Source organism: Rhinolophus sinicus, chromosome 2 (genome assembly GCF_057876585.1).
Source record: "Rhinolophus sinicus isolate RSI-liver-muscle chromosome 2, RSI-T2T, whole genome shotgun sequence".
Taxonomy (NCBI): Eukaryota; Metazoa; Chordata; class Mammalia; order Chiroptera; family Rhinolophidae; genus Rhinolophus; species Rhinolophus sinicus.
The window spans coordinates 92,436,928-92,456,947 of record NC_142502.1 but is presented as its reverse complement, the minus strand read 5'-3'; the positions used below and the strand labels follow the sequence as shown (position 1 = coordinate 92,456,947).

The following is a 20,020-nucleotide window of genomic DNA, read 5'->3' as shown; positions in this document are numbered from 1 at the left end:
ACCTCTGTTTTACAAGATCACTCCCTCATCAAGGTTTCCAGTGCTTGAGTTTGCTGAAGACAGAGCTATCCCTGCCCTAGTCACTGCCTGGGTCTTACCTAGCAGACAGTGGACACGGCAAAATATGTTAAATAAAAATTTGTTTAATTATTCAAAACATTTATTTGGCAAAGTATCCTGATGAGAATCCTTGAATAATAAGGAATAAAATAATCTATTCTAACCTGATTATTTTATTGAAATTTAAGGAAACCATACCTAGTGACCATACAAAGTGACTTGCTTAAGGTGTCACCAAGAGTCGTCAGGAGATCCCAGACACGGTCCCCAGTCCTTACACCACCTCGATGCTCTTTACACTTCTACTCCCTCAGCTGACATCCTAGGACCAAGAGCTCTGGAAGAAGTTACTTTCTTTCTTCCCTTCTGGGATCATTTATTTCTTGCAGTTCTGTCTTACCTTTGAAAATGATTTGCTCTCTCTCAAGTTAAGTCTCCATGAAATAATCCCTGTGAGTTGGGAAGATGAAACCTCAGTATCCTTGTTTTATACTTAAAAGAAGGTCTTGATCAAAGGGGTTCGTTTGCTTTTCCCAAAGCATCTGGAGACTCCCGCCTGCACCTGCGGGCACACCTACCAGGTTGCACCACACTTTTTCAACCCTAAATGTGGATGTATTAGACAGACGGTTACATCGTCTTCTCTCTAATTATTCAAAGCAACTGGATGGGAAGCTGGAAAATGAGAACAGGAAGATGGGAAGTTATGACTGGAAGAGTTGTGAGCATTCTCATTCCATTTTCCTATCGTTCCCTAAGAAGGCAATGAAAAATCTGCAGCCGAAACAGTAAACATTCCTGATGGCTAGTGGACGAAAAGAACATCTGATTGGTTTCTCATTTCATCTTTTCACAGTGTAGTACATATGCTCTTACTTGGGCTAATCTCATAAAAAGGGTTTTCTTTTTTCTTTTGAAAGGAAAGTCCATTTTTTCCTTCCTATTTTATTTTTCTATCCATGAGGCTATTTCTGGAACAGAAGGATGTGAGCCTTGATTAACAGGTGGCCCTTTCTTGCCAGCTACTAACCTTCCCCCCAACCCCTCAGATTTCTTTTTCCTAACCTGTGGGAGAGCTGGCCAGGTACAGATCTTGGTGAACGAGGCACTTGGCTGTTACTAAGATGTATCAATTCTAAATATTTCCCTGAATACAGAAATTCTGTTTCCTGCTACTTGCAATACCTGCTTCCACTTTGATATTTTATCTTCTTTTTCTTAAACCCTTATACACATACATATTTATTTATAAAAAGAATCTTTGATTTAAATATATGCACATATTTAATAATTTATAATGTGTATATATTAATTATAATGTGTATTTTAATATTCATTATTATAATTTATATACTATTACATGTTAATATTATTAGTTAATATTAATAATATGTATTAATTTTTATTCATTTTGCTAATAACAAACTGTTAAAATATGTATAAATATGCATTATTGTTATTATTACTTTTTGGTCTCTGCTTGAGTATCTAGTCAAAGAAGGTAGGATGGGAAAACAATACGACTGGACAGGATCTGTGGATTCTCCCCCTGACAGGTTTCGAGCACAATTTTAACACCTACGATGACAACGTCATCACCGACCTCAACACGCCCTATGATTACGAGTCTTTGATGCATTACGCGCCTTTCTCATTTAACAAGAACGAAAGTGTCCCTACCATCACGGCCAAGATCCCTGAGTTTAACTCCATCATTGGGCAGCGCCTGGATTTCAGTACCACTGATTTGGAGAGGCTGAACCGAATGTACAATTGTAGTGAGTACCTCTGGGGCTGAGGACGAGGTCAACGCGCCTCAACAGAGAATCCCTGGCACTGCATATTTTCCTTTACTCTTCTTTCATGTTCTAGTTAAGGAAAATGGTCAAGTTACCTTATTTACCCAGCTCTAGAGTAGAGAAAATTATAACGGTTATGCAAATCAATGAGTTTTGTAAAGGGAACGTTTTGGAGCAATTGAAGGAGCTGTAATCGTCCAACTTCTTTATCTTCCTTTTGAGGGGTGCATCATTCTGTAAAGCTCAAGATAGATGGTAGGCTTGAAAATATTTTGTATCCTGCAAAATTCTTTACCCAGGGTGGTTGTTCCTGGAGCAATCTAGTGTCCCCAGGTGGGATGTTTTCTAAAATGATCCCACTAGTCTTCAGAGACACACTCTTTCATTGTCTTTCATGTGTATATACAGAAGATATACTAAGTACAAAGCCCAGTATTGTTAAGTACCTCGTTCTTCATCTAAAGGAGTTTGTGGTTGGCATTTTTAGCAAAGCACGATATAGGCTTTTTCATCATGTGACTGTGACTCTGTGAGGTGAGTAGCGCTGCGTTTTTATGTTGACCAGTTCTAAAATCTAGTGATGACAGAAGGATTTGCATTTGAGAACAAGTCAAGAAAATGAAATCCTCATCATCCTACTGTATCTGAACACTAAGGTCTTAGTAGCCTACGACACCAGGTATTTGGAATGAGATGCCTTCCATTTTTAACCAGGTGACAAAAATGTCATTTTCAGCCACAACGCACACCCTTTTGGACCACTGTGCTTTTGAGAAGGCAAACATCTGTGGGATGATTCAGGGCACCAGAGATGATGCAGACTGGATCCATGCGGACAGCACTCAGCCTGGGCAAGTGGATCACACGTTGGGGGGACAATGCACAGGTCAGTGAAGGTGGAAAGTAAATACACTGAGGTGGTTGGTTCATCAGGTTCAACTGGCAATGGCAGCCAGCATGTTTTGCCTCAGCTGGTATGCTAATTCTCAAGCCTGGAATTCTGAATGAGGATAAAGAACATTGCTCTTATCTTTATTATTAACTCAATAAAAAGCATCCAGGCTCTGGGCATGCCAAAGAAAGATGCATTTAAGTGATGACAACACTGATATGGTTGATAAGATATGACTTTGTAAACAAGGGTAATGTCTGTAGAGCATTGCCCTCCAATAGAACTAAAATGCAGCCACATATATAATGTAAATTTTTCTAATAGTCACATAGAAAAGAAACAAGGGCAAATCTCTTTAATAGTATATTTTATTTAATCCACTGTATCCAAAGCATTAACATTTCAATGTATAATCAACATAAAAATTATTAATGAAATACTTCATACTTTTTTATATTAAGTATTTGAAATCTGCTGTGTATTTTACCCTGACAGCCCAGCTCAGTTTGGATTGACCACAGTTCCAGTGCTCAATAGCCACATGTGTTTGGTAGCCACCATATTGGATGGCACAGCTACAGACATTTCCTCTATATGGTTTACGTGTAAAAAAGCTATAAAGTCAGACAGACCAGATGTAAAATCTGGCTTCACCACTTGCTAATTGTGACCACAGGCAGTTGTTTTTGTTGTGGTTTTCTAAGTCTTTGCTTTTGTAAGCCTTTCTGGCCATCAAGATGTTGATAGTTCATAGTCAAGATGGAAGGAGATAATGCCTACAGAACTTCCAGTTGCAGACCCGCAGACTCACTCCCTATTTTTTTTCCATCTTCCCTTGTTTGCCAGAGATTCCATATATAAATTCCATATATAGATTCCATTTTCCAGCTAAACAGAAAGGTGATCTTCATGTGATACGAAACAGCTGAAAGAACATTCTAGCACCGTAATAGGAAAGGAAAGGACCACACCCCAGAATAAATATCTAGAAAAGCTTGATCAGGTGAACTGGACCAACCGTTGTGCTTCTTCCACTGGAGGCACTTAGTGGTACCGTGTTAGAAAACAGTGGCGTTATTCAGGTAGATGCATAGACTGGAAAAGCTCAGAAGATAGAAGCCACCTCCCAGTTGAAACCCTGAGTGATGATGAATGGTCACCTAGTTAGTGGTAGAGCCAGGGTCACAACTCAGGCCTCCTGATACGCAGGCCTGAGTTATGAGACTTTCACCTCACAATTCTGAGAACACCTGGGCAGAATTCCTACACAAGGATCACCTGGGAGACCTTAGCTGTGTGAGCTCTTGTTTTCCTTATAGCAAGCGCTCAATAATTCGGAAGGCAGAGGTCTCATACTAGGAAGATCAAGTATTGAAAAGAACATACAAGAAAATATAAAATGTCCTGATGTAATATTAAAGCCATTCCAATATTTTTAAGCTTGGTGGAAAGCTTATTTAAAGATCCATGCTTGCTGCTAATATGAAAGCACCTGTCCCATGTGGGAGGCAGGGTGAAGCAGGGAATCCTATTGCCTCAGTACCTAGAACTCTTTCTAGATGCTCACTTCATTTTTACTTTGTGGGATGTTTTGAGTGGAGAATTTGGTAAGGAGTTGAATTCTGGAGTATAGCTAAATGACTTCTCTATATGCAAGCATTGTTCATTGCACTTGACTCTCAAAAGTGTGCTGGCTCTCCAAGTGACATATTCGTTTAGCCATCTGCTTATTTGGGGGGACAGAATTTTAAGATATCTAAGTTGGGCACACCTCAGCTCTGGCACAAATGTAGACACTTTCCCCTTTCTTTTTCAGTGTTCTTTGAAAGTTTTCTTTACATTCAGGAAAAAATCCTCAATTAGTCCCTAATATGCCTTCAATGTCCCTTCTTATGACACAGTAAAGACGATTCATCACCACTTATCATACACCCAGTTATTAGGCTAGACACAGGTGAAATTGAACCGTTAACATTGTGAATATTTAAAATCTAGTTCCTAAAGCTTTGAATCCCACTGTTTCTGTACAACTAGGAGGCCAGCCCTATTCCGTGGAATGGACCTCTAATTTAAACAATGAAGTCAATAAGGAAAACAGAATTCATCTCACAGACACTAACTAAATTCCATCCAACTTTGCTTAAAGCTCATTATTTCCTTAAGTCAGAGGTATACGCTTCACGAACTTGGGAACAAAGTCAATCAAAAGAAGCAGTGGAAAGCTGTGGCTTGAGCCAGCGAGTCTGTCAATGGAGGCAGAATGTATACTGACAGACAAGCTTCTTTTTATTTTCCTCAGAAGCATTCTAGCTTCTGTTGCCTGGATAATGGCTGTTGTTCACTATATCACTTCGCGGGGGTAGAGGGTGCCCTGGGGTGTGGGCAGCCAGAGATGGGATGCTGGGTGTTCTCTCCATAGGTGCCGGCTACTTCATGTACTTCAACACGAGCTTGGGGTTGGCAGAGGAGGCAGCCCTGCTGGAGTCTCGGATTCTTTACCCAAAGAGGAAGCAGCAGTGCCTGCAATTTTTCTATAAAATGACAGGAAACCTTTCAGATAGACTTGTCATCTGGGTCAGGAGGGATGACAACACAGGCAACGTTCGCAAGCTGGTCAAGGTGAAGACATTTCAAGGTACCTAGAGGCATTCATGGAAGGACTGATTTAGCTTAAAATTTGGGATCACGGTGCTTCTCCTCCTCCCCCTTCCCCTTGCTTTTCTTCCTTCCTTCCCTCTCTTCATTCCTTCCCCTCCTCCTCCTCCTCCTCCACTCTTCCTCTTCGTCTCTTCTTCCCTTTTCCTCTACCTCCCTCCTTCCTCTTCTAAATGCTTAGCATAATATCTGGCATGTTTTAACCACTCAATGAATGTGTTAACCACTCCAAAATTAGAAGCAGTGTCAAGGGTTTAGGTGAGGCTGAAATATACTTTTGTAAGAGGCCAATCAGAATATATAAACTCAATGTTCACTAGAACTTTGGAATAAGCCAGGACAGAGAAAATAGGTGATTCAGGGGTAGAAATTGGAAAGTCAGAAGGAAGCAGGAATTGATGCTGCTGGAGAGAGAGTGACGCAATAGTTCACCCAAAGTGTTTTTGCATCTGATTCAGAAAACTGAATGACACCATTATGTAATATGCTGAAGTAACTGAGAACCTACTTGTGAGGTTGATGAGAAATAAGCCATTTTTTGTAATAGTAACTTCATTATAACCATTTACGTATTACACCCTACTTGGCATAATTTCAGAGAGTATGAGGAAGAGAAAAAAATTGGAGTGAGTCAGTTTTGCATAAGGGACGTTATCCCCTGTACGTTATCATTTACTCTAGAGCCTCCCATATACGTCTCTGGCATCAAGTCACAGGTTGGACCATAGTAAACTGCCATTATTTTAATTTTGGATTACAAAGTGGTTTTTTTATAAGATTCAGCCTAACATTGGGTATTCAATGCTAACTTAGGAGGTGGCAACCCAGGGGGAAAGCCTGAACCTGTGAAACTGAATAATAGTGGAAAAGAAATTCATGATTAAGATTTGAATATAAATTTTAAAATAAATCGTACTGTGTCTTTTTATAGCTACTTTCCCTTACTAGGTATGGGACTTTGGAAAACTTCCTTAACCAGTTTATAACAGTATCTATCTCGTAGGGTTGTTGTGAGGTTTGAATAAGATAATTCACGTAAAGTAATTGGAACAGTACCAGGCTCATAGTCAGTGCTCAATAAATGTTGGCCACAATTGTCACCAATCTTATTCTCTGTCCTCAGGAAATGCTGACCAAAATTGGAAAATTGCTCATGTGACACTCAGAGAGGAAAGGAAGTTTCGCTACCTTTTTCAGGGCACAAAAGGAGACCCCCAGAACTCAAATGGGGGGATTTACTTGGATGACGTCACTCTGACAGAAACCCCATGCCCCACAGGGGTTTGGACAGTGAGGAATTACTCCCAGATCCTTCAGAACACAATTAAAGGGGACTGGCTCCTGAGCCCTCGATTCTACAATTCAGAGGGATATGGTTTTGGGTTGACCTTATACCCTCATGGTAGAATAAACTCCATTAGCTCTGGATACTCAGGACTTGCTTTTCACCTGTGCAGTGGGGAGAATGATGCTGTCCTGGAGTGGCCAGCGGAAAACAGACAGGTGGTCATGACAATACTCGACCAGGAACCTGATGTTAGGAATAGAATGTCCTCAAGCATGGTGTTCACTACATCTAAGACCCAGACATCTTCAGGTAAGTGGTTCTAAGAGCCACCCCTCAACTGGAAGGGCCAACAGATGTGATTCTCCTCTGTGTAAGAGAGATTACATTTCCTCTCACATTTCCTGCTTGGGCATATCAATAACACAGTCACGTTGGAGTATTAAATTAGAAATTTCAATGTCACCTTACCTTCCTCCTCTTTTCTGAATTTACTCATCAAGCATCTATTAAGAGTTTGCAATGTGCAAACTCTATGCTAGGTCCTTAGAGTACAAGCAAATCGGGCAGTTCCTGCTTCATAGAGCTGAGTCTAATTGAGAAGACAGATATTGCTAATCATTTATCAGATGCTCAGAATTTGTTGGCTTTGTGCAGAACTAATGCAACGACTCCTAAAATATTACTGAACATCAGTATATTCATCAGACAAACTTGCACCAATAACTAAATGGGCAAACTATTTTTTTAAACAAAGAGTTTTAAGCCTTAAAAGGAAGACGCTATAGCTAGCTGTTCCTCCTTCTTCCTTGAGGAAGTCACTCAGCAGTAGACAATTAACTATTGAGAACTGTGGTTCTCTGCTCTTCCCCCCCTTCCAATTCAGAGTTTCAACTCTCCTGGAAAGAGTAAATAGCCTAATTTTCAACATTTTTTTTCCTGATTAACAAAGCTTTACATATCCTACATATGTTAACAAAGCTCTATATCTATAGAAAGACAAATTGGAAAGTGAAGTATAAAGAATTAATATGATTTTGTGTTATCTATAACTTTGCAGCAATAAATGGCTCTGTCATCTGGGATAGACCATCCATTGTGGGATCTTATGATCAGAACTGTAAGTGTTACAGAAGCTTAGATTGGGGCAGGAATAATGTCATCTCCCACCAAATGCTGAAAAGGAGGAATTTCCTTAAAAATGATGACCTTATCATTTTTGTGGACTTCGAAGGTAATTTTAGTTATCCTCCTGAATAAAGAATTCTATCCTCTGGGTGTTAAACTGATTTTAAAGCATCTCATGGTGGGGGGGAGAGGCAGGTGGGATTTTGTTTGTTTGTTTGTTTGTTTTGTTTTGTTTTGAGGACTAAGTTTTTTAAAAAAAATGTCCTGAGAGAACCACATTTTACTCTGTTGCAGAAGGACTCCCTTCTTTAGTTTAACTGTCCTTGGGAGAAACTAAAATTTTCGTGTCATCTTTCTTGATAATTTATCAAATATGATAGTTCACTGATTTCAGTTTAGTGTCAGTCTATCCGTGCTAACGTTGTGTTTGTTTTTTCAAGTTAAATAAATATGTGATTAGACTACTTTGAAAATAAAAATAACTAGCAGTATGAGAGTCAGCTGGGTTCAAAGCCACTTTTCCATGTCGCTAACGTGATGTCCATGATGCATGCAGGCCACTCAGGGGACTTTCTCCAGGAGTGGAAGTTAATTGAAGTCAGGTATTAATCACAGATCTTCCTCACCACCCATTGTCTATTTCCTCAAGATATCAGCCACCTTAACCAGACTGAAGTTCCCACTAAAAACACCAGGCGGATCCCCCAAAGCCTTGTCCTCCAAGACCAGGAGCAGCAGGCCTCAGAAGAAGGCTCAGGAAAGGCCGCGTTAGAGAGAGTCCTACCTGGCAGCCTGGGCCAGGGGCAGCCTAGCCGACAGAAGCGGTCAGTGGAGAATATGGGCCCGGGCCCCATGGAAGACCACAACTGGCCTCAGTACTTCAGAGACCCATGTGACCCGAATCCTTGCCAAAATGAAGGCATCTGTGTGAATGTGAAGGGGATGGCGAGCTGCAGGTAGGCCCTGTGGCTGGGGAGGCCGGTGGTGGGTCAGCAGAGGCGAGCTGAGTATTTGCTTAGCCTGGTAATGACACTGGTGTCAGGTCAGAGCAATGACTATCAGAGAGTCAGCTGAATGTGGCTGTTTTCGACTCCACAAAACTGGGCCCTGAATTGGTGGGTTTATGCTGCCAGGGCAGAGCAAGGGTCATGCCAGGGCAGAGCAGTCCCAGATCTCCTGTCACTTGACGCGTATCACTTTTCTGCCTCCGGGGCATTGCCAACAACATCTTCAGTGTTTTTGGAGTTTTAAACTCTACTGCAGGGCTCGCAGACAACCCAGAGCTTTTAGCCCATGACCCGCCACAGTGAGACTCAGGACCAAGCTCATTTTCCCTGATTGCCAATATTATTATTAGTTATTAATTATTTCTATTAGTTCTGCTGTACTGTTATTATAGTTAGGTTTTTTAAATAATAGTAATAAGAATTTCTGATATTTTTGGACTGTGTGCTATGTGTCACATGCAGGCCTGAGCAGTAGACATGCACTACCTAAATTATTCCTTACAGACACCCTGTGACACAACGGTCCTTGTTCTCTCCATTTAGTGCATAAGGAAGTTGAAGCTTAGAGAGGTTAAGAGATTTGTCTAAATTTACCCAGATGGTAAACACTAGAACTGGGACTTGCATCCAGCTCTAGAAAGTTTGCTGTATTTAATAGCTCTTTTTGTAATGTTTATTTGCATAAAAAATATTTCTTTAAAAGGATGTATGCAATCACAAAAATATCAGTTTCATTTGACACAATCATAGCAGATATAGGAACCATTCTGCTTAGCTCAAAATATCTACATTTTTTCTGAGTTCTTTTTAATCTCCACTTAGTTTTTTTTTTTTTTTTTTTTTTTTTTTTTTCCTTTTTTAGCCTTTATTTTGAAATAATTTTAGGTTTACAAATACATTGCAAAATACTACAAAGTTCCCCATAACTTAATGTTCGCATCTTACATAACCATAGTACAATTAGCAAAGCCAAGAAATAAATGAATGTTAATGAAACTAAATACTATTAACAATAGTATGAACTAAACTATAAGCCTTATTCAGATTTCCCAGTTGTCCCACAATGTCCCTTTTCTGTTCCAGGATCCAATTTAGGATCCCACATTACATTTAGTTTTCACGTCTTCTTAGCCTCCTTTAATCTGAGACAATTCCTCAGTCTTTCCTTGTCTTTTATGACCTTGACACTTTTAAGGAATAGTTTTGTTATTTGTTACTTCATTTATTTTGTAAATCGTTCCTCAATTTGTGTATCTGATGCTTTCCCATGCTTATATTGAGGTTGTACATTTTGGACAAGAATAGGAAAGATGGGTAAGCCCTTCTCAGTGTATCACGTAAGAGGTACTTGATGTTAATATGTCTAACTACTGGTGATCACCTTGGTCATTTGGCTTCTCTACTGAAAACTTGCCATTCCTCATTCCGCAATTAACATATGTCTTGGAAGAGAACACTGAGACCATGCAGACATACTGCTTTTCCTCAAATCCTCATCCACTAATTTCAGCATCCATTGGTGGATCCCACTGGAACAAGCACCACTATAATATTTTAATGGTAATTTTCTATTTTCCCACTCTCTCCACATTCATTAAATGAAATTCTTCTGTAAAGAATAGCTGTCCTTTCCTCTCCATTCATTTATCCATGCAATTATTTGTTTGTATCCCTAAGAATTTATAAATATTTACTTTATTCTATAGGTTGTATTTCAATAATGCCAGCATTTATTTCATTGTTCATATTGTCCCAGCTTTGACCTTTGGGAACACTTCCAGACTGGCTCCTTTCAACATGCACCCATTCTTTCATGAATACCATCGTGCTTTCTGGTACACAGGATGTTCCAGGTTCATCTTTTATGTTCTCTGCCCCAGTCCTGGAATCAATCACTTTTCCAAAGTCCCTGGTTCCTTTTGTCAGAGAATGCCCACTTTGTTCCTTGAGGGTGCCTCAGCCAGGGGTCTGCACCTCTTTGATGATAGGTCCTTGGATACCAGATTTCACTATGTGCCCCGACTGGCTTCATCCTTCTCAGGGTAAGGAAGGCCAGGGGGTTCCACTTGTGGTCAGCCTCTAATCAGCCAAATCATCCCTCTTCCGCAAACCTGCAGGTTGGAGTTTGTGGAATAAGCTCCTGTAAGGTAATACTAGAGAATGTGAGGTATGATTAAATAATATGATGAATGTTTAAACTTAAAAAAAATTATTACAGTAAAAGACACATTGCCATTAATCTCCCTCAAAATGCTCCCCCTTGCTTCAAACACACTTATTCCATCATTCTTGCCACTTTCTGAAGCAGTTCTGGAAGTTCTCTTTTGTGAGTGTCTTTTGTTGTGCTGTCATGGCTGCCTCGATGTCCTGAATCATTTTGACTTTGGAGAAGAGCCAGAAGTCACATGGTGCCAGATCCAGTGAATAAGGTGGATGAGGACACACCATAATATTTTTATTTGATAGAAATTGCCATATACCAAAAGCAATGTGTGACATGGAGCGTTGTCATGATGGAGGATCATTGACGGCACACTTTAAAACACACCTGCTCTCAACCATAGCTCACACCTGACTGACTGCACCAAACAAGTTGAAACTTGTCACACACTGTTACTAAGGTTTGATGCGCCACTTCCCGTATTGAAGATCCCTGTCTTGCTGTTGGATGGCACCCGGCACAGCATTCACCGTATTTTGTGATCACAACAAGGCTTAGTGTCACACATCACTTCTGGTGCGGCAATTTCTGTCAAATAAAAACATTATGGTGTGTCCTCATCTACCTTATTCACTGGATCTGGCACCGTGCAACTTCTGGCTCTTCCCCAAAGTCAAAATGACCATGAAAGGTAAACATTTTGAATCGATTCAGGACATCGAGGCAGCCATGACAACTTAAGTGCAACTAAAGACACTCACAAAAGAGGACTTCCAGAACTGCTTCAGTGTCACGTATAGCACGACGTGGGTTGTGGGGAAGGAGAAAGGCGGCACAGAGTTAAGAAAAGACAGTAGCCAGTAATAGAGTATAAGCACAGGTCAAGGGGAACAGTCTCAGGGACTGAACCCCGAATCGGACCAACGTGTAGTTTTTATTGGTAAACTTCTAAAGAGGTAATGATTGTTAATCTCAAGATCTGTGTGTTGGTTGCCTGCTGGCTGTCTTTCCGAAAGCTCCCATAGTGTTCCAGCCTGAACTTTGCCTTCACACACACGCACATCTCCAAGGAATCCATTGAAGGGGAGGGACCGATATAATTCCATCGGGTCTCAGTTTCCTGAGACATCCTCTCAAAGGAGCTTTTCAGATATCTCTCCATCGGGCCTCAGTTTGCTGAGGCACTCCCTTGTGAAGTCCTGGGAAGAGCGTGTGGGAACAAATGGCTTGGCAGCTGCAAGACAACACTTCAGAAAGTGGCAAGAATGATGGGATAAGTGTGTTTGAAGTGAGGGGCAGTGTTTTAAGGGATTAATGGCAATGTGTCTTTTACTGTAATAATTTTTTTTTAATTTAAACATTCACCATATATGTGTTTTTTAAATCACACTCATACAATTAAACTGTGCTTGGAGGGGACTGGGCTAGAGAAAAATTGTACAAAGCTACTATTAGGAATTTTAAGAAGCCAATTCTGAGGCTAGAGATGAGGGCTTTAAAGGTAAAATAGTTATAGGATCAACAAAAGGAGGACCTGACTTCTGATCATCTCATTCTACTCTATGAGCAGGCTTCATGGTAGGAATGTTGTTTGACACAAAGGCTAGAATTGTTATGGTGGAAGAAATGCAACACTACTCTTAACACCTTGGTTCTGAAATTAGTTGATCTTTATACCAAATAACATTTTTTTAAAAGAACCCCAAGGCATGACCATTAGGTGCCTACTGTGTGCCAAACACCTCACCTTCTGGTAACACTTGAATGGATATTGTCTAGAAGTTTTCCAGCTCCAACTAATGCACTGAGTCAGACTTTATCTGGAGAATCTCCCCTGTAGCATATAGTCTGAGCCAGTGGCAGGCAACATATTCTTGAAGTGCCCCAAACCTTCCTTCTGAAATTTGCACACGTAAGGCCAGAGTACGGGGTCTGGAGACACTAGCCTCGTGACATGGAGCAAGTTATTTCATCTTTCTGTAAAGTGAGGAGGGTGAGCATCTCCTGGTAATAACGGCCACCTCTAAGGGTTGTTCCAGAATTAAATGCACTGACTCATAGAAAGCACTTCAAATGGGGCCAGGCACATGGAGCCACTCAGTAAGCGCTCACTGCCATTACTGATGTGTTGGCGCTGGAGGCTTATGCGGCTCCCACAGGTACCCCTGTGTTCTGTCCCCTCAGGTGTGTCTCCAGTCACGCTTTCTTCTACACGGGAGAGCGCTGTCAGGCCATGCAGGTACATGGCAGCGTCCTGGGCCTGATGATTGGAGGCACGGCCGGCGTGGTCTTCTTGTCCTTCACCATCATCTCCATCCTTTCCCAAAAGCCACGGCAGTGACCTGCCTGCCTGTTGACATCAGCCAGACCGAAGAAAATCCTCCTCCACTCCCACCTTCCACGCCTGTGCTGAGAGCAGTTTGGGGTGGTTTTTATCATCCTTGTTTCAAATAAGCGTGCGAGGATCAAGGCCTCCAGCCTCCTGTGTGACCCTTGTGGTTTTTCTGCCCCCATCCCTCACGTGGTTCTGCTCCCCCACTGTGTGCTCCAAATGTACCTACTGTGTCCTGCGACAGCACTCATTACACTTCTTTGTAAATCACTTGTTTAATGGACTGTGTTTCCCATAGACGCTCTACAATGGCAGGCCCTCATCTACCATGCTAGCTCCAATGCCTGTGGACTTTCAATAAAAGTAAATGAATGTGCCAGTCACTGAATGAATAACTAAGATATAGAAACTCTCTCATTTCTACTGCAGATAAGATGTATCCAATAAAATTCATACGTCATTTGTATGAGATTGGTACGAAAGTCATTGCGGTTTAAAAGGTTAAAAATAATTGTAAAAACCGCAATGATTTTTGCACCAACCTAATATTAGCCTCAAATACGTGTTTTTCATTAGTCACAATAGTGTTGTTATTCTTTTAAAGTTTTTTGTGTTAAAGGATTTCAAATAAAGTTTCCTCCTAGTAGCGGGGCTTCACAGCATTTGTTTTCCTCCTCTGATTCTGGCAAGGTTTTAACAAATTTAATAAATATTTAGTCAGTACTTTCTATATGTCCTGCATTGTATGGAAGTTTCTGTGTGCGTTGAAGGGGTGGGGAGGGGAGTTGTCCAAAAGCTCTTTCTCAGATCCTTTTTTAAACTCTATTTTATATGTTATTCATGCATAAAATTTTTATATTAACAAACTGGAAGTATCAAATAGAAGAGAATTTTGAAGAAGTATTTTTAGATACACTTCCTATCCACAGTTCCTAAGGAGATAAAAGCGAGCCAAGGCAAGAAAATTCCAAGACAGATCCAGTCAAAAGAAAAAAAAAAAAAAAAGCTAAGATTCCCATTCCCACTCAGTTAAAAGCCCCAGAGAGCCGACTCTGGAAGTTGACTCAAAGGAAATGTTTTAAGGAGCCGGAGCAATCCAGGCTTTAGGGGACCAGGTTTCTGAAGTATATACTTTATGGCCATTCTGAAAACAAGGGGGAGGGGTTTTGATAAGCTCTTTTAGTGCAAAGGTGTGAGAGGAGTTTGTATCAGGTGCAAGCAGCACCCCTCAGGCACGAACCCTCCAGCCTGAGGTGCCTCAGTGTCCCCGGGAAGGCTGGTTAGAACACAGATGAGGGCGTCTCACTGAGTTCTGAATCAGTAGGGCTGGGGTAGGGTCTAAGAATTCCAGGTTGGTGCAGATGCTGCTAGTCTGGGGGCCACACTCAGAACTACTGCTTTAGTGGATGGAAAACTGGTCTGGGAGGCTGGCACCCTGGCTGCAGGCTTGGATTGACCATCTAACTAGCTGTGCAATTTTAGTAAAATCACTGAAGCCCTTGGTCTTCGGTTACTAATCTGTCAAGTGGAAGTTATAGTTGATTACTTCCTCCCACCCCACCTTAACACCTACAGGGTTTCAGAGTAATAGAATGGGATAATGGGGAAGAAAATATTTTGGAATTAAAAATGCATGCAAATAGCAGTTCAATTTTTAGACTGGATGGGAAGCTCTCTAGTCATCCACCCAGTCTTCTGTTTCCAAAGACCAAATTGGAAACAAACTCCAGCTTGGCTTCTCCATGTACCTCACAGCCTGCAAAACTACAACTGACATCACATCTGGGCCTGGAGAAGGTCATACCCTCCACATTCTGTCAGTGTCCTACCTAACAAGGGTGCTCTGGGCATTGTTGTCACTGCTGTTGTTTTTCTTTTCTTTTATTAGAAGGATGCGTGTGCTCTGAGCCACACCTAGTTTGGACCTGGTCCATCTCAGAGGGAAGGCCCCATCCCAAACCAAGGACATTTGTCACGCAGGGAGACCCGCGGGGTCTCTGGTCCCGCTCCCCATACAAGAACGCAGGATATGGTGAGGCCAAAAAGGAACACCCACGGAGCCATAGATGGGGGAGTCATACCACTATATTCTCTCTGGCGGCACTATACTCTCACTGGAGGCTGGATCCACACTGTCCGCAAACCGCCATCCACGCTTGCCAGCCCAGCCGCCATCTTCTTGCTAGCCCCCATTCTTCCTCTCTTCCTCTCTTCTTCTCTGCTAGCATAGCCACAGCAGTTATATTAGTGGCCAATGGCTCACTGGTTACAGCTGACGGCCAACTAGCCACAGCTGATGGCCATGCAATCACAGTTGGCCATTTACTACCTGAGCCAACACCTTTCTATGTGAGGTCGAGAGCCTGGAAACTACTTTCTGGGGCTCTGCCCCCACAACATTTCTTTACATGAGTTCTCTCTGGAGGAAGCAGAAGCCCAAATTTCAAGGGTAACCTAGTATTTTGATCTAGTACCATACATTAAAACAGCAGGGTCAAAATCATGATAAGGTAGCACCAGACCAAAGGTCCAACAGTTTGCTATTTCTCTGTAGGTTCTAAGCTCCAGCATCACACTTACCACCTCGGTGCATCTCTGTTGATGGATTAAGAACCTGGCTCATCATAGGTCAGACATTGTATTCACCTCACCTTTGAGCCTGAAGCCCTGGATCATTCCAGGATGGTTAGCAGATATGTTATTCTTTTGAGGTGTTGTGGTGGTGATGGAGGAGTGAGCATGCGTGATGGGGAGTGGTTACAGAAATAAGCATTTCATCATCTCTAGGCAACATAGGGTTTGGGATTGAGATGAGCAACGTGAAGAAGTAGGAAACTGTCTCTGTATCTGGGTATCTGGATTCCTTGGTCTTACAGAGTGGGAAGGAGTCAGATTAGTTTGAAAGTCCTAAAATGTCTCACACTTCCTCCCACCCAATCCCTGTCCTTCCCCCTCTGGCTCAATGTCTTCTGTGAACTGCCCTGAGCCAACTTTGCCATTCACAAGTGTCAAGGGCTTTAGGTAATATCCAGAACCTCTGATACTTAGAATGGGTGGGAGCTACAATCCCTTCCCTTGCAATGTTAAAATGAATCAAGATTCTAAATGTTGCCACACACTCATGTATCATTAGCTATCAAGCTTCCCCCCCTCCCCAAGTCACCTGCCCTGTAAATGTACTGAAGCCACTTGTGGGGACAGAGCCCCAGAAAGCAGTTTCCAGGCTCTCGGCCTCACATAGAAAGGTGTTGGCTCAGGTAGTAAATGGCCATCAATGTGATTGGATGGCCATCAGCTGTGGCTAGTTGGCCGTCAGCTGTAACCAGTGAGCCATTGGCCACTAATATAACTGCTGTGGCTACGCTAGCAGAAAGAGAAGAGGAGAAAAATGGGGGCTAGCAAGAAGATGGTGGCTGAGCCTGCAAGTGGCGCAGTTAGGGTTGAGAATTGTATGGCTCCTGTTTCCTGTTTCTCCAACCCAGCCACCAGCGAGAATATAGTGGTATGACTCCCCATCTATGGCTCCGTGGGTGTTCCTTTTTGGCCTCACCATGTCCTGTGTTCTTATGTGGGGAGCGGGAGCAGAGACCCAGCAGGCCGCCCCGCATGACAAATGGCGCAGCGAGCAGGGTCTCCCGCACGACACCACTATTCCGTGATTTTAGGTTATCCAGCAAGCATCTGAGGTTAAAGGTTTATTCTAAGGCTGTGCAACCAAATAATTTGAAAGCCAGGATCAGACAGCTATCTACTGCAGGATCTCACCACCTTCTCACTCTTATTTTGAACCAGATATTCTTTGTTGTGGGGGCTGTTGTGTGCATTGTAGGATGTTAGCAGCATCCTGGCTTCTGCTCACTAGATGCCAGTAGCATGACCTTCCCAGGTGTGACAACCCAAAATGTCTCTGGATGTTGCCAAATATCCCTGGGGGGCAAAGTCACACCTGGTTGAGAATCACTGGTCTAATGAGACAGCCAGTGGAATATTCCATTAAGTGAGGGAGGTCAGGACCAAACAGAGTTCTCATCTAACATTCTACAAATGTTAGTCCACTACTAACAAAAGTAGACTTTTGTTAGTCTACTAACAAAAGTTAGTCCACTGGGCCTGCCAGAGTTCCGTACCTCCAGCTGTTGGATCATTGCACTTTACTAATGCAAAGATGATTTCCAGCATCCTCTATACTAATAACAAACCCTCTGAAGTGGCTTGAGATAGCAATATTTAAAATTTGTGCCATCGATATTTCTGCACCAGAGACTTTTGATTAAGGTCCTTCAATGCTAACGACCATTGTTGTTTCAGTGTACTTTGACTGATCGCTAACCTCTAGGTGTGGAGTACAGTCCACCGGCCCACTGTATCCAGTGGCATATTGATATTGATGTGTTTACAAGCAAACTGCAGATAGTATAACACCTCCCCTTCCTGACCTCTTCCTTCCCGATGAATTATGTCATCTGCTTTATGGCTTGAAGGAAACTTGAATGGCTTGAATTATGTCATTTGCTTTATGGCTTAGGGATTCTGAAGTTCAACTGTGGTAGTTGAGTAAACTGAGGAGATTCTACAGAGAACAGCTGCATTAGGCAGGTCAAAAGCCACTTAATAGCAGAATCCATTACCCTCTTTTGGCTGCCAGGGAAGCTTAATAAGATCAGTGGTTTCAGCGGCGGCGTAAGGGTTAGGGGGTAGAATGCGAGGCTATGAAATGCAAGCTAGTCTGTACCGAACACTTTGTAAAAACAGTTTGTGCTTGGTTCTTTTTATTTTGGCTGCCATTTTATGTCTAATTAGTCACCTACTCACATTTCCACGTGTTTATGACTATGGCTAAAGCAACACTCTTATGTTAGTTGATATAAATACAATATACTTTTCCAAAATCTTCGAGAAAAAATTAATTTTCAAAAAGACTATTATGTGTATCCTAGAGCTATGAGTACTGTTTAGGAAACTATCGCAAACCCTAGTGGGTGGGGGATGAAAGATCATAGAGTGGGATGGTGGTAAACTGCAATGAGTACTGACGTGGAAAAAAATGACAGAAAAGATTTCACATGGATGGGGCATCCCAATAGGTTTTGGATGCTTGCGTGTGTGTGTGTGTATGTGTGTGTGTGTACACATGTGAGTGTGTGTAGAGTTGGGGCTAAAACTGAGATGGGACAAGATAGTAAAAATTAGATCCATCTCTCTCCACCTTTCACATTTGCCAAGGGCTGGCCCTGAAATTCCAGAATACATTGAGTCATGGCCTCATCTGGGTCACAGTTTCCCTCAGGTCCTAGACAAATTTAGGACAATTTGTCCCATGTGAGACTCAACAGCTCAATGGAAATCATCAGTAACATTTAAAGATTTCTATCTGGTCAAGAGAATCAAAGGACAGTAGAAAAATGGGATCATAAGAAAAGTATGAGGAGAGAGTGGGAGACAGGTGAGACATTCGGATCACCAGCCCCAGGCAAAAATGGTCACCAAGATCTGTTCTCTATCCATTCTTAGTAATAGAGTCTCCAGTCCTAGCTGTTCAAATGGCTACTGAGAAGATAGTTTACATTCTCCCTTTCCCTAGCCAATAGGGAGGGCTGTGTGATCAAGTTCTGGCCAGTAGAATGGAAGCAGAGACGTCCAGTGACAGCTTCTGGGAACTTTCTTTAAGAAGCCCTGGTACACACATCTTTAATTCCTTCTTCCGTCCTAATGACATGATGGTCAGAGTAGGAACTGCCATGTGGGCCTATGCAATGACCTGGGAACAGCAGAACAAAACGATAGAAAGTACTAGATCCCTGAGAACTACTTGTAGCCAAGTCCACCACACCAGTCTTGGACTGCTTAGCAACACACTTTTATGTGCTAGAGAAATAAACTTGTAGTTTAAGTCCCTGTGATTTTGGAATCTTGGTTGCTCACAGAAAGCATAGTCCTCACTGATACGATGGTTTCTGCAAGGTTGGCACGTGACGGAAACTCAGCCACTCGTGATGCCTTGCCCTGCCATGGATTCCCATACGAATGGGGAAGAAAAGAGTTCCTTTGAGATCTCTTCCTTGCAGATCTCAATCTATGGTTCACAGATTTCTTTCCTCAAAGATCCGTCTTGGAACACAGAAGGAGGCAGAGCCACAAAAAGGAGAGGGAGAACTTGAGAACACTATGTGAGCTCCTAAATCCAGCTGTACCTGCAAGTGTGACAATCTAGTATCGTTTCCAGTTACGTGAGTTAGTGTCCACTCATTTAAGGATTAAATAAAATTGTGTAATTACATAAGATCACCAAAGCTGAACTGAGTTGCAGACACACCAAAGTTAACCAGGCTCACCTATTTGTTAAGTGACTTATTCTCCTCTTCTGGCTTCATCAGAATGGGCTTGAGTTAAACCCAGACCTCGGTAACATGACGATTTAGGATGTCACATGTCTCAGGGTTCCTTTCAAAGACTCCTAACCATGAATTAAATGTGAAAATGAGGAGAGCGGATGTATTTAGATTTTGAGTAGAAATTGTGTCCAAATCTGCGTTCTGTGTTACAAAATAATAATGAATAACTTCATTCTCTGTGTTACAAAATAATAATGAATAACTTCATTCAACAATTACCGTGTGCCAGGTACTATTCTGTGGGCTTTATAAAGATAACTCTTCACAACAACCTGTGAAACCTATATCATTTTTATCCCCTTTTACATT

At 42.0% G+C, this 20,020-nt stretch overlaps 1 protein-coding gene across 1 annotated transcript in view; it reads left to right on the top strand.

Annotated features, from left to right (window-relative positions):
* MEP1A (meprin A subunit alpha) overlaps positions 1-14,047 on the top strand; it is a 28,909-nt gene extending 14,862 nt beyond the window's left edge. Inside the window, 7 exon segments of the mRNA XM_074333037.2 lie at positions 1,617-1,838; positions 2,596-2,745; positions 5,171-5,386; positions 6,530-7,003; positions 7,752-7,925; positions 8,469-8,775; positions 13,172-14,047. Coding sequence (XP_074189138.2) covers positions 1,617-1,838; positions 2,596-2,745; positions 5,171-5,386; positions 6,530-7,003; positions 7,752-7,925; positions 8,469-8,775; positions 13,172-13,328 — 1,700 coding nt within the window. The 3' untranslated portion in view covers positions 13,329-14,047.
* Positions 14,048-20,020: the final 5,973 nt, after the last annotated feature.